A 15,231-nucleotide genomic window follows, 5' to 3' on the forward strand; every position below is an offset into this window, starting at 1 on the left:
TACAGTAGGCCCTGTACTAAGAGTCCTCTAAGCTCTTGGAGGATTGGCTACATCAGGAGGGCATGGCCTAATATGCAGAGGAGCTCCTGCTAGAAAAAGAGCCCTGATTAAGCCCATATACAGTTGTCTTATGGAGATAAAGAAATGGGTTCCCGTTGCTTTGTCTCAGCAAGTGCCCCGGGGAGGGAAAATAAGCGACTAGGTAATCCCACCTCCTAGCTCCATAGCACATGACTGCAGACCTCTAGGAGGTCTGTAGGTGTTTTGGGAGGAGAGAACAAGACAGATACTTCTGGGGTCCTATCTGGACTCTTGTTTCTCTACAGCAGGCTTCTGAAGGGTCCCACTTCTCTGTGACTATCAAGCGACCTTCAATGGCAATAAGCCAGTCTCCTGACTATCTCTTGCTGACACAATACAATACGCCTCTTTCCGACACAAACTGTCACGGTGCTTCTATGACAGGGGTGGGGAACTTTTTTCTGCCAAGGGCCATATGGATATTTATAACATCATTTGCGGGCCATTAAAAATTATCAGCTTAAAAAGCAGCGCTCCGCCAACAGAGAATGATTCAGGTCAGCAAAATTAATGCAAATAATAGTTTTTCTATTTGAAATCATGTGGGGAAAGCCTAATCTGGCACACACACACGGCCTGCCGCCCTAGGCAAATGCCTAGGTCCAGGGCTTTTTTGTAGAAAAAGCCCAGCAGGACTCAGTAGCACATTAGACCACATCCCCTAATGTTAGCATATTAGGTCACACACTCATTAGCATATTAGGCCACACCATCTGGGATAATCAAGTGCAAACTGAACTGCGGCAATAACTTTTCCAGGCCCTGCAACAATTCTGGCTAGCCGACCAGGCCCCAGGGAGGCTGCCGCACAGTACATCTGGGCCCTGTGATCTCTGCCTGGCCCTGGGGAGGCTACTGCACAGCGCAGCTGGGCCCCATGATCCTTGCTGGCCAGCCAGGCCCCGGGGAGGCTGTCACATGGCTCGGTTCGGCCCAGCAATCCCCGAGGGCCACACCAAGTGACCTCAAGGGCCGTACACGGCCCTCGGGACGGAGATTCCCCACCCCTGCTCTCTAAGAACAGCAGAGAAGCCTCGATGGATCTAACATGGCTGCACTATGGACAACAGAAAAAGCCTTGCTGAAGCCCAGAAAATGGCTCAGAAATAGCAAGAAAATGGCTTTGCGTTACAGAGAAGGCAGCCCCTACTCTGCAGGATCAGTTTTCTTGTCTATTGACACCAACGTCAAAGCCGAAAAAGTTGAGGTGTATCATGCATGAAAAAAAAACTATTACAAATATAATAAACTCTAAATTAAATAAATACACTGCTTGGATTCACAGCAGACACTTTTTTCATACATGTACCTCAACCTTACCTGCTTCTTGAACTAAGCATAGGGACAGAAATCCTAGAATCGTAACTGCCCCTTGGGTTCCACTGTGATTTAGGGACTTCAGCAGTCTCTGCACGCTGCCCTGGCCCGGAAGCCAAGTAGCACGATATAGCTGAGTGAGCCCAGTTACAAGTAGGCGCAAGTGTTGTGAAATTAGGAGCAAAAGAGCGCAGCCATGTACTACTGGCTCAAGACCTGTGCTTCTGAGCATGCAGAAACTGTTCCTTTGGTTCTTTCACTGCCTTACTGGCAGACACATCAGCTCTGCAGTCAGAGGGAGCAACAGGACCATCCTTCAGGCAGTGGAAGAAACTCACCAGTGTGCCCTAAGCTGCATTCCTTTCCCCTGTTATCCAATGTTCCCTCTAAGCTGCAGAGTCTTGCGAGCAACAATTCTACTTTGTGAGCTCCTGGCATGAAAGTGCTGAGCCAAGGCATGAATTATTGTGCTCTGAGGTCATCCTTCCTGAGCTAAGGAAAAAAATCTGTGAGCTAGGTCAGGCTCACTCAGCTTAGAGGGAACACTGCTGTTGTCCATTAGGTTTAATGGGATGCATCAGTAAGACAGAAACACGATGTGACTTTTAACAGAAAAAGATAGCATATGATTGTTACCTTTAAGCTGTTTACGACTTTTGGCCAAATCATTCATCCATTTCATTACTTCGGGGTTGGCAATTTTGTCTGCATGGGAAGGCTGGACAGGAAAGGAGGCACGGCGTCAATTTATTTAGACATTTACATCGCACTTTTCTCGCCAACAACCCAAAGCGGCTTTCATCAGTCTCCACTTCAGCCTCACAATGACTACCTGGTTTCTTTTGTCATCCTCTAGCGCAGCAGTCCTCAACCTTTTTGGCACCAGGGACCAGTTTCGTGGAAGACAATTTTTCTACAGACAGAGGTGGGAGTTGTGATGGTTTCGGGCTGATACAATTGTGCACTTTATTTCTATTAGTTTGGTGCAGTGGTTAAGTGTGTAGACTCTTATCTGGGAGAACCGGGTTTGATTCCCCACTCCTCCACTTGTAGCTGCTGGGATGGCCTTGGTTAGCCATAGCTCTTGCAGAGCTGTCCTTGAGAGAGCTCTCTCAGCCTCACCTACCTCACAGGGTGTCCGTTAGTTATGGGGGAGGAAGGTAAAGGAGATTGTGAGCCGCTCTGAGACTCACAATCAGAGTGGATTCAGAGTGGAGGGCGGGATATAAATCCAATGTTGTCGTCGCCTTCTTCTTCTTACATTGTAATATATAATGAAATAATTATACAACTCACGGCCCAGTTGCTAACAGTCCACGGACCTGTACCGGCTGCCTTGGCTTCTGGGGGTGTGGCCTAATATGCAAATGAGGTCCTCTGGGCTGTTTTTGTAGAAAAGCCCTGGGTCTCAGTCAGATATAATGCCACAGAGTCCACCCTTCAAAGCAGCCATTTTCTCCAGAAGGACAAATCTCTTGTCACCTGGAGATCAGTTGTAATTCCATGAGGAAAGCGGGTCCCACCAGAAGGCTGGCAATCCTACTAAATAGCCAATCACAGAGGTGTTGACAGGGCAGATGAAAGGAGAACGATGCATGTTGTTCTAAGTCCCTTTGAAGAAAGGCTGAGCCAAAGTGGACTAGACAGAGAGACAGAAGTCTCATTCCAGGCCTACACAACTTACAACCCACTAGGCCAAATGCTGACTCTTCTCTCATGACCATCCCCCCTCCCCTTTCCCAACACACAATGCAAATAACATCTTGTTTGAATGCAGGTCGCTTGGGGTTCTTACCCGGTAATTCTTTTCTTGCTCAAACTTTTCTTCATATTTCCTGATTTTCCTCTTAAGACTCTGCAGGTGCTTGGTGAGTTGTGCTACCGTCTGGGGTTCTTTGCAGTCGTCGCAGCTACCCCGAGAAGAACTTCTTGGCCTGGAAATTTAGAAAGTCTGTGTGTTACCACAGCCTGAAATGGTTTCATATCATCTGCTGCAAATCACGTCCTCTATTGTACCAATCAAAGACCAGAAGGGACTGATGTGATCAGGATCCACGTGTGTAACAACTGTAGAGAGAGGCAACAGCATAACCCAATACACACCTTTTCCCCCAGTCAGATATGACCCCTTCCAGAGCCTTTTTTTGTAGTAGGAACTCCTTTGCATATTAGGCCACACACCCCTGATGTAGCCATTCCTCCAAGAGCTTACAGGGCTCTTCTTACAGGGCTGCACTCCCAACTCCCAAAAAGCTATACGGTCTGGAGTAAGTATGAGAGAGGCACCCCTGCTTATTATACAAGCATTCTTTTTCAGTCATGCAATGGTCTTCAGGTTGCAAAAACTGCCTGACCAGGGACTACTACAGAACGAAATGTAATAAAATCTGGCAGATTGGGCAAATTGGCCTCTCTCTCGGGTCAAGTCAAAAAACAAGCTGTCTCTATACAGCGAGTCGCTACAGAAAGGTCTATTGAACTTAGCCCAGAACGAATGCAACACACAGAACGTCCTGTCGGGTGTGAGACATTTCCTGGTTTTGCTGCCTGTTGTGTACGAAGACTCAAGTGAAGACTTATATGGGTGTTCCTGCCTGGCTCGTTGGAGCCATTAGAACGGAGTTTGGGGACTTGGGAACAATGGGCAGCAGGATCCAAATCCCTGCTGCCCTGCTCCAATCACGGGCCCCCTGCCGGTTTGAATGACCCAATAACGTGCTTCTGCGGGAACCCTGAGTTGTATATAGTTGGCCTCTTTGGCCCTGGTCTTCAGTCTTAAGTGCAGCCCTATACGATGCTGTACCTAATAAAGAGCTGAAGATCACTACCACCTCGCCTCTTCATTGCGTCGAACCCACTATATTATACTGCCTTTCCCTGGAAACACAACACTGCAGGTCACCTCGGCAGACCCACAATACGTGACTGATGGGACACGCGGGGCTGCAAATGACCAGTGGGGGGGGCTGTCCCAAGCCAGCTTTCTCATGTGCCTTTTCCAAGGCGTTTCTCTCTCTGCCAAAATAATCAACAAAATAAGCTTTTTCAAAGCGCAAAGATAAATATTTATCTCCCGCTAATAGTGCGGTGGCCAGTAGAGAAGCTGGCAGTTGCACCAGCCTTCCTTCGTCGTTGGAAGCCAGCCTAGCAAAGCAGCTTTTCTGCTCTTTCCAAGCATATGTGGTTTTTGGGCATGTGATCGGCAGAACAGGAAGTGGAGTCGGACACCTGTTTGGTGTTTCAGCACAACAGAGCGCGGACGAGAGCCAAGGAATTTCGGATGGGTTGTTGCAGGCTTGAATCCTGATCGCCGCAGCTCAGGAAATCCTACATGAAGCAAGAAATGTGGATGTTTTCCAGGGACCACATTTATCCCACTCCATGGGTCTTCATGGCCCTGCTTGTCCAACTCATCAAGACATGAAGGAAGACGACTCCAGCACCCTGGCTGAAGAGAGTGGGCATGTGCAAGGGGGAGGGGGAGAGTGCCATTTTGGATGCCGGGCAGGAATCAAAAAAAGGTGGCAGAGCTCATTAGCATAACTCATTAGTATATACCTCCCCAACCAAAAGCAACCCAATGCAAGAAAGGAGAGCCCTGGGCAAGCGAGGCCTGCTTGGGCTGGCTAGAGATCCATGGGTGATTCAAAAGGTCAACAAGCCACTTGCCACCCAAAATCACATTAGAAGTGGAGAAAGGGTGGTGCGGGTTTCTCCAGGGGTTAATGAGGGCTGCTTGGGGCGTGGCAAAGCCCCTGGTGGCTGGCTGGCTGCCCGCTCTCCTAATGTTATGCAGCTGCACCTACGATTTAATGGACAAGGTAGGTGGGGAGGAAGAGGGGGAACCCTCAGAAAAGGTTCAGGAGCTGTGCTCCTGTGAGCTCCTGCTGAATCCAAGGTCCGATGCTGGGTGAGAAAGAAGCACCTCGGACATCTCTCCCTGTCCCTGGTGACCTGATGTGGGGTAGTGGATCTGCTGCCCCGCAGCAATGTGCTTTCACCTGTAAGCAAAGCTAGCAAATGCTAGCAAAATGCCATAAGCCTCCAGTGCTCTCTCCTCCAAAGGGAACCAACTGTGCTAGCTCTTGGAATGCCCCCTCCACCCCGCTCAGAGGACAGAGGTGTCTTTAACAGAATGAACCAGAACAACAGTTTGCAACTGGGCTCCCCAAAAACACTGAAAAATAGACTTACGGTATTACAATATGCATGTCACTGGAAGAAAGCTACACTACTTGCTGAATTTCCAGCTACCCAGAGAAGATCTGTTATTTAAAATACATATATTAACACATGGATAAATCGGAATTGCGACTACTACCGTCTTGCACCCTCTGAATTTAAAAAGCCTTTTAAAATTGCATATTGAGAACGTCTCTAGTGTTTGACTGAGCCTTATCAGGGTGGATGAAGAATGAACTGTGACTGTAACATGTTCTGTGTAAAAGTGGTACTGATTAATCTTTTAAACTTTTTTGCCAGATATGTAGTCTGTTTTCGTACAGAGACATCTTGAATGATCGTGCAGTATCATCCATGAAAATACAAAAATTTGTCATATTTAAGCACCTAGCGCACAATCTGAAGTAAACTTTTATTACTAGTTATGGAAGATCATAACACTGTGTGTGCAGACTTATGCTGCACTAAATAACATTGTCTTTTGGTTGAAAAAACAGACTTAAGGTTTCCAGGAGAGTATATTAAAGGGACTGCGCACAGAGGTTATGATGCTATCCCAAAATTCCCACTTCATGATTTGTGTGATAATTCCAATGTCATGGAACTCTTCTGGGCAACCAATTTCTCCTTCTAGTAGTTTTAGTGTTTCACGGAGAGGCTAGAGACCAGAGTTCATAGCAGCTTTGCCCAACAGTGGGATTTTCCCAATGGAAGTTTCCGCTGTTCTGAAAACATTTCAGTTTTGCCTTTTGTAAGATACAATGAGTTAACCATAACAATTGACAGGAAAGCTCACATTAGGTAGTAACAGGGCTTTTTTGTAGCAGGAATTCCTTTGCCTATTAGGCCACACCCCCTGATGTAGCCAATCCTCTAAGCACTTAAAGGGCTCTTCTTACAGGGTCCACTGTAAATTCTTGGAGGATTGGCTACATCAGGGGACGTGGCCAAATATGCAAAGGAATTCCTGTTACAAAAAAAGCCCTAAGTAAAGAGACCCCCTAAAGCACAGAGGTGGAAATACAGTACAGATTAGCTTACATCATGAACAGTTGAGCACTTGGTGGGGAAGGAGCCGATTCAGGGTCTAAATTAAATCTCTGGCTTTGGCTAAAAATAGAGCAGCGAGGAGACAGCAGAGGATTATCTCCATCCGTAATGTGATACAGCAGCCGACTGGTCCCTAAGGAGTGATGGTCTTCGGGTCCGTTGTCTGCATCCATCTGACCCTCTTTGTAGCTCTGCCCGGGCTCTGCAATGACAAGATGAACTCAAGAAGTCTTTTGCAGAAGAGAGGCTCATTTAACTGTACCCATTAAAAAGACCATACAGTTCAATGATGCTCCCCAGAGGACACAGTTATCGGATGTCGCAAAACAGGAACCAACGTGTTGCTGACTGAAAGGACGTTGTGTCAATAACCCAGGAAAGTGAATACATTATGAAGTGTTCATGCAAATCTTTTACTGACTGCCTTCCTAAGCACATTTACAAGGAGGGAAGAGGATCTCGCTGAAATGAATGGGACCTCCTTCTAGGTCACCTTGCTTAGGGCCAGGCTGTGGATAGGCAGGCCATGGCAAACCACCGCTGAATGGTTTTTGCCTTGGAAACCCTAGCAGGGGTGTCAAACATGCAGCCCATGGGCCAAATCAGGCCCTCAGAGGGCTCCTATCAGGCCCCTGAGCAACTGGCTGTCACCTGCTTCCTTCTCCCTCTCTCTTGCTTCCTGCTGCATCACAGCTTGCTTTGCGAGGCTTGCTCAATCGCACAGAAGCTACAGAGCAAAACATCTGTTTTCTCCACTGGCTGAGGCTCCTCCCTTGGGGAGGAAGGGGGGGAGGCAGAGATTGCTTTGCCAGGCTCTCTCAATTGCACAGCAGAGCTACTGAGCCAAGCCCCTCTTCCTTCTATTGGCTGAGGCTCCTCCCCCTCCTGGTCCCCTGGGAAAGAAAGGAAAGAGCTAGAGCTTCCTTTGCCCATTTCCCTGGATCCCATGGGAGAAATACAAAGAAAGCACCTTTAAGACCAACGAGTGCTAATGTTTTAAGCATGTTTTAAGTTTTTTTAAAAAAAATCTTTGTGTTTGTCTGTGTCTTTTATAAAGTTTATATCTCTGCTACCTAATTTAAATAAGTACACACATGGCCTCGCCTAACACGGCCCAGCTAACAAGGTCTCATTTATGTCAGATTCGGCCCTCGTAACAAATGAGTTCGACACCCCTGGCTTAGACTCTGTCACTTTTTCCCCAATAATGAGACATTCAAACAAAATACCAAGTCAGGTAAGATGCAAACTGGTGAACTCTTGAAAGTAAACCTTGTTCTCACCTTCATTATCAAAGCTTGTTAAGAGCGTGAGACCTGATTTTCTTCTAGAATTAAATGTAGGGACTGCAGTAATTTGTTAAACTGAATAAGCGGCATATGCAACAAATATGAAAGCAGCTGAGGGGGGATAATAAATCTTTGAAAGACCTGAAAGTCTGGCAGACAGACCATGAGATGACATGTGGCTCCGGCCTAGTTTTCTTCCCCTGATTCTGAACTGTATTGATTTACAGCTTCGATAATCTACAGCAATAAATTAATCATCGCTGGTACAATCTGCACAGGAAGTGTCTATTCTTTACAGTAAAAGGAGAGTCAAGTTCTCCCTCTTTCGTACAAATACAGTCCATCATCAATGTTCTGGCAGGTCTCTGAATACCAAGAACACCACCACCAACAAAAAAGGACTGGAGATCCAAAGGGTTTCTTTTTCTTTTGTTTTCTTTTGGGGTTTTTTTTGGATACCTGGGATTTATATTTACACCAGTTTGGTGTAGTGGTTAAGTGTGCAGACTCTTATCTGGGAGAACCAGGTTTGATTCCCCCACTCCTCCATTTGCACCTGCTGGAATGGCCTTGGGTCAGCCATAGCTCTTGCAGAGGCTGTCCTTGAAAGGGCAGCTTCTGTGAGAACTCTCTCAGCTCCACCTACCTAAGTAATGCCCGGTTTTGAGTAGCCTTGATCTTCAGCTCACGTGCATTTCAGAGCAATATTCCAGACATTATCAATTACCAATCAGCCCTGTTTTCTTAAAGGTCCAGAGTGGCAGGGGAAGAGCACAGTCTGTTTGGCCACTTTTCTGAACTAATAGGACTTATATTTTTTTCAAGAGCAATTTGTGGTTGTTACTGTGTTACTTTACTTTGTATCTGTATTATTTCCTGATCGAGTATTCTTTGGTTACAGAGTGTTGAAACTTTACAATTTTGGCTTCCCTGGGGTATTTTCTATTGATATTGTGTCTATTTTGCCCCAGATCTCCCTCGTACTGTTGATGAACTGAAGCAGGCCTGCTCAACTTCTGACCCTGCAGGACAAATGCAGCCCCCATCAGCGCTACGCACTGTGGTTTGCCAGGATCCCAACAGCTCCCTTCTTTTCAAAGTTCTAGTCCGGGGTGTCAAACTCATTTGTTAAGACATAAATGAGACCTTGTCGGGCCAGCCATGAGCATCATAAAATGCAATGCCAGGCAGCAGAGATATAAACTTTATGAAGGACATAGACAAACACAAAGGTTTTTTAAAAGCTTAAAATAAAACATGCTTAAAACATTAGGACCTGTTGGCCTTAAAGGTGCTTGGCTTTGTATTTCTCCCATGGGATCCAGGGAACTGGGCAAAGGAAGCTCTGGCTCTTTCTTTCCTTCCCCAAGGGAGCAGGAAGGGGAAGAGCCTCAGCCAACAGAAGGAAGAGAGGCTTGGCTCAATAGCTCTGCTGTACGATTGAGAGGGTCTGGCAAAGCAAGCTATCCCTCCCCCCCTTCCTCCCCAAGGGAGAAGTCTCACCCAATGGAGAAAACAGAGGCTTTGCTCGGTAGCTCCTGTGCGATTGAGCAAACTGTGATGCAGAAGGAAGCGAGAAAGAGAGAGAAGGAAGCAGATGACAGCCAGTTGCTCAAGGACCTGATAGGAGCCCTCCGGGGGCCTGATTCAGCCCCCGGGCTGCATGTTTGACACCCCTGTTCTAGGCAAACGGCACTTACAGAAGTTTTGAGAATCTACCTGTTGGATGCCAGGATTCCTACACCAGCTTCTGAATCAGTTCCAATATGTGCAATCTTCTCAGTGCTGCTTTGACTGGGAGCAGTTCATGTCTCCTCTACCCACTGTCTGCACGTTCCAGTTTGGGCCTTATCAACTTAGTTTGTGGCTCTCGCTGGCAGGGATTAAACTGGAAAGCACCAATCTAACTTGTCTTGAGCTTTGTCCTGAGCGTGTTACAATCGCGTCAGGAGAGCATTTATTTGCTGGCTCAATCTGGCTTAGGCAGAGCTTTTTTGTAGCGGGAACTCCTTTACATATTAGGGCATACCCAGCTGATGTAGCTAATCCTCCAAGAGCTTACAACAGGCCCTGTACTAAGAGCCCTGTAAGCTCTTGGAAGATTGGCTACATCAGGGGTGTGTGGCCTAATATGCAAAGGAGTTCCTGCTACAAAAAAATCCCTATTAAAACAATTCACTAAAAGGCCATAATCCATACCAGGAGCCTCTAACCTTTCTGAGCCTGTGGGCACCTTTGGAACTCTGACACAGCATGGTGGTCACAGCCACAAAATGGCTGCACAAGGGGGTGGAGCCAGCCATACAATGGCTGCCACAGCTTACCTACAGTAGCACCATGAAGATACTTGCCAGTCTGAGTAGACAATACCGACCTTGATGGACTAAGGGTCTGATTCAGTGTAAGGCAGCTACAGTGTAAGACAGTGCACTAACCAGACCTCTATACATTGCTAGATTCCTAAACTCTGGCTCATTGAGGCAAATGGCTTGGCCAGACATCACATGCTGAGAAAAAAACTGAAGAAAGAAAGGGGTGTGTGAGCAGAGCCTCCTCCATCCCCTCTTGCCCCACCAGCTATTGTCACGCTGGGACAATGATGTGACTCTCACTTCCAGAACAACCGACCTGGGTGCAGTTGATGAGCCTCATCTGCCAACTGCTGTAATGTAGGGCATGCTCCTTATCCGACTCACAAGCCCCCAGATTAGTAGAGGACAGGAACTCCCTGGTCCACCCATTCTTTTCTCCCAGGTCTGTTCACTGCCCATCAAAACTAAGGGCTTCCATTGGTGTAGCTAAAATTTGCCTGAACAATCTGGACGTCTCTGCAAATGAACCGGTTCCAGATGATTAGACTGAGGCTCTTGTTCTTGAGACTTTCAATGGCTCCCATTTGGCCCTGATAAAATCTGAACCTTCAGCATTTTCTAGTACCGGTACATGGCCTACCATCAGATAGTAGGCAAGGTATATGCCAAATGTTTGGCAGCATGGCCATGATAAAGGGTAAATGAACACCAGCTGTATCTTTTTTTCACTTGTTTCCTCTTGCCCTGTGCTCCAATTGCAACAGAGTTCTATCCTTCTAATTCCATTGAAGTCAACAGGATTAGAAGCATGCAATTTTGTTTAGGATTGCACTGCAAATTACTAGGGCTCTTTAAAAAGCAATGCATTCATATTAAATTATACTATACAGCGTATATAGTACAGTATAGTAATTAGTACAATTATACTACACTATACAGCAGGGGTCCCCCAAACACCGGTCCATGGCCTGTTAGCAACAGGTCCGTGAGTTGTATAATTATTTCATTATATATTACAATGTAGTAATAAGAAGGACAATAAGTCATTGGATTTATATCCTGCCCTCCACTCTGAATCTCAGAGTGGCTCACGATCTCCTTTACCTTCCTCCCCCACAAACGACACCCTATGAGGTAGGTGGGGCTGAGAGAGCTCTCACAGCAGCTGCCTTTTCAAGGAAAGCTCTGCGAGAGCTATGGGTGACCCAAGGCCATGCCAGCAGCTGCAAGTGGAGGAGTGGGGAATCAAACCTTGTTCTCCCAGATAAGAGTCTGCACACTTAACCACCACACCAAAATAAAATGCACAACTGTATCATCCTGAAACCATTCCCCCCTCCCCGGTCCGTGGAAAAATTGTCTTCCACAAAACCGGTCCCCAAAAGAGGTTGGGGACCGCTGCCATACAGCATATCTTTAGTATAGCAACGTTGCATATATGTATATTGTCTATATTAATGACATGCTTGTTTTAAATCTTTTGGGTTAAAACGAGAGTACTGGAAACAGCTGAATGCCTTCTGTATTCCTCGCCTTAACTAGAGCATGCCTAATGATTCCATCCCTATCCATCAAAAGCAACGCAGTCTTATGGGTCACTGACTCCAATCTGTGGAATGCATTTTAAAAGCAAGAATTGCCAAATTATTCACATTTCCCTGCCCTTAGATGGCTTCTCCCTGGCCTGCTGCAGGGTACCTTGGCTTGCACAGCAGAAGACTGTGGGTTCCGCTCCTAGTAGACGGACCTGTACATGGCTCGACGGGAGGGTATCACCCGCTTGGCATGCAGACGTTCTAAAACAGGGGTGTTGAACCCATTTTTATGAGGGCCAGATCTGACATATATGAGACCTTGTTGGGCTGGCCATGTGTGTCATAAAATGCAATGCCAGGTAGGAGAGATATAAGCTTTATATTAAGGACAAACACAAAGATTTTTTAAAAACTTAAAATGATTTAAAACATTAGGATTTGTTGGTCTTAAAGGTGCTTTCTTTGTATCTCTCCCATTGGATCCAGAGAACTGGGCAAAGGAAGCTCTGGTTCTTTCCTTCCTTCCCCAGGGCAGCAGAAAGCGGAGAAGCTCGGCCAATAGAAGGAAGAGAGGCTTGGCTCAGTAGTTCTGCTGTGTGGTTGATAGGGTCTGGCAAAGTCAGCTACCCCTCCCCACCTTCCTCCCCAAGGGAGGAGTCTCAGCCAATGGAGAAAACAGAAGCTTTCCTCTGTAGCTCCTGTGCGACTGAGCAAGCCTGGCAAAGCAAACTGTGATGCAGAAGGAAGCAAGAGAGAGGGAGAAGGAAGATGACAGCCAGTTGCTCAAGGACCTGATAGGAGCCCTCCAGGGGGCCTGACTCAGCCCCCAGGCTGTATGTTTGACACCCCTGTTCTAAAAGTCCATCTCTGGAATCTGGGGGCTGCAAAGAGCCACTGCCAGGGCACGGGACACTCACCTCGACGGACCAACAGTGACTCAGCAGAAGGCGACTTTGTTGTGTTCAAAAAAGCCAAGATTAGCCCTTGCCAAATGACCACAGGAAGAGGGAAAAGCTTTTCGAATAAGCTCTCCTGCCACAGCCACTTTATCCATAAAGATTACCCTGGGATTAAGCTGTGTAACACTGACCCATTTGCTTTGGCAGAGGCAACGCACCAGCTTTTAAGCAGAGGCAGCACACGTTTAAGCCTGGCCCGAAACCCATCAGCTTGCTATATTAGTCTTGTTAGCTCTGACCTATTTTCCCACACGTGGCAATTCGCCTTCTGCCCGGATGGGGCAATCAAGCTCCGGCCATCTGCATGATTGCAAAGTTCTGTGCTGAGGCAGAGGCCTCCAAGCCTCGACTCTAGCAGGTGCAGAGAAAGTAAAATAGGCTTCTCGAAGTACACTGTTGCCCTGAACCAACAGCTTGCGACGCTTCTGCATACTCTGTCGCTCTGCTGGGCAGGGCTTTTTCTGTAGCAGGAGCTCCTTGGCATATTAGGCCACACCCTCCTGATGTAGCCAATCCTCCAAGAGCTTACAGTAGTCCCTGTACGAAGAGCCCTGTAAGCTCTTGGAGGATTGGCTCCATCAGGAGGGTGTGGTCTAATATGCAAAGGAGTTCCTGCTAAAAAAAAAAAAGCTGTGCTGCTGGGGCAATCGATCAAAATCAACATGGGTAAGGAAAAAAGAAGAGCTGGCCGGAAGACTAAGAGGATGCCAGGAATGGTTTCTGAAAAGGGCAATTTTAAAGAGTAAGAAAAGTAATTCAGAGCACGACTGTTTGAATCCGACAAAATGAAACTGCTTTGCACGGCAGGGCCGGATCTAGGAAGGAGCAAAGGGGGCGCTTGCTCCAAGCACAGCTGGAGGGGGGGCGCTAAATTGGGTATGGAGTCTATTCTATTCAATGGTCCATAAGATAGAATCGGCCCATAAGGGGTATCATTTCTTAATTTCCACCCCCCCCCCAACCTCAAAAAACATGTAGATCCGGTCCTGTTGCATGAAAGGGAAAGAACCCAGCCTTTTCTATCACAAATTGCTCTCCCGCCAAACAATTAATCTCCGCAGACAGTTTTCAAAAGCAAGATGCATTTCCTTTTCACTTGCATTTTGCACAGTGTCTGTACAACAGCGTTCTTCTAACGCAGACAGCTACAAAATCAGATCAGCCAAGCGTCCGGCAATTACAAACACGATGTAGAATCAAAAGTCCCTCTTACCTCCAGAGCCATCCCCCTCCGCGTGTGCCCCCGTTTGGACCATGGAAGGGACAGGATCCTTTGCAGCCGGCAGCTGAGGAGTTTCTTCCTGGGTGGGCAAAAACACAGAGCAGAGGTCAGTTTCAAGGGCCCGCAGCTTCAGAAACGAATTCTGGAGACAAAAACAGAACATCGGGCTAAACCTAAAATGCCAAAAAAGAAAAAGGAGTATCGATCTTCAGTCCCTCGAGGCCCTCGGCAGTGTCTGCGGAAAAAGGCTTTTTTTTGCTCACAGCTCAAGAAAGGTGAATGAAACGGCTCGAAACGGGCCTTACGCATTATGCCTTCCACTCATTTAACCGATCTGGATTATTTATGAGACGAGAGATGGATGATTTCATTAGGCAAAGATTGTTTTGCTCCAGAAAGCCAGTCTGAGGAAGCAGACGGCTTGGCTTTGTCTTGGAACAAAAAAAAACGCTAGGTAAGGCTTTCACAGGGTGTGCTGGCAGGCAGGGGCGGATGGTAAGATGCCCCTCCCATTTTACCATTCATAAAAAGAGAAGGGAATCACATTCCTCTTCAATGCATGTTGGGTTTTTATACGCTGCAGTGAGCAAACGGTTAAATTCTCAGCCACACTCATGGTTTGTTTCTTTGTTTAAAAGAAGCCCTTTTTTCTGATTGTTGGCTCTGGCAGGGAGATCTTTCATCTACAGCGGTGTCTGCAGCTGGTTCCGTCAGGGCACCTTTTTCATTTCCCCCACCGAGCACCGGGGCAAAATTAACAGATCTTTGTCGCTGGCTGCAGACAAATGGATGAAGGCACAGCTGTTTATCTGGTGACGGCTGCTCCGGTAACTGTTTCACGCTTGATCCATTTCTCATTTCTATCTTGAATATCAAGCACGATGTCCCAATCGCACAAAGACGAGCATCCTGGCATGACGCCCACGCCCTGAATCGCTACCTGACCAGGGGAGGGGTCCATCTGAATGCCTTGAATGACCAATTTGTCATTTTCCCCTCCCCATCAAAAAAAGAAGCACAGACGGCGATGGAGTGCCATACCAACAGCATGCATAACAATCCCAGACACAGTGAACAATAAGATGTTCCCTGGGAGAGCTTGTAATTGTTAAGTAGGGCCGGCGCATAGGAGCAGGACAGGTAAGCAGCCACCTAGGGCACCACCTGGATTACACCGGGCAGCCCCTCCCCCCGCTCTCGCCTTCCTAGGTCTGCGCAGACCCAGGAAGGTGAGAGCAGTGGGGCAGCGTGTGCTCTCTCGGAGCTGCCTTCGCCTGCAAGGGA

At 47.3% G+C, this 15,231-nt stretch overlaps 1 protein-coding gene across 6 annotated transcripts in view; it reads right to left on the reverse strand.

Annotated features, from left to right (window-relative positions):
- Positions 1 to 15,231, reverse strand: part of FAM13C (family with sequence similarity 13 member C) — a 122,927-nt gene that overhangs the window by 32,211 nt on the left and 75,485 nt on the right. For all 6 annotated transcript variants that reach the window (XM_060241090.1, XM_060241089.1, XM_060241088.1 and 3 more), the window contains exons 6-9: positions 13,939 to 14,026; positions 6,622 to 6,832; positions 3,194 to 3,332; positions 2,035 to 2,116 (exon numbers count right to left, since the gene is read on the reverse strand). In XM_060241090.1, coding sequence (XP_060097073.1) covers positions 2,035 to 2,116; positions 3,194 to 3,332; positions 6,622 to 6,832; positions 13,939 to 14,026 — 520 coding nt within the window. The remainder of the gene's footprint in view (positions 1 to 2,034; positions 2,117 to 3,193; positions 3,333 to 6,621; positions 6,833 to 13,938; positions 14,027 to 15,231) is intronic.

Source organism: Heteronotia binoei, chromosome 6 (assembly GCF_032191835.1).
Source record: "Heteronotia binoei isolate CCM8104 ecotype False Entrance Well chromosome 6, APGP_CSIRO_Hbin_v1, whole genome shotgun sequence".
Lineage (NCBI taxonomy): Eukaryota > Metazoa > Chordata > Lepidosauria > Squamata > Gekkonidae > Heteronotia > Heteronotia binoei.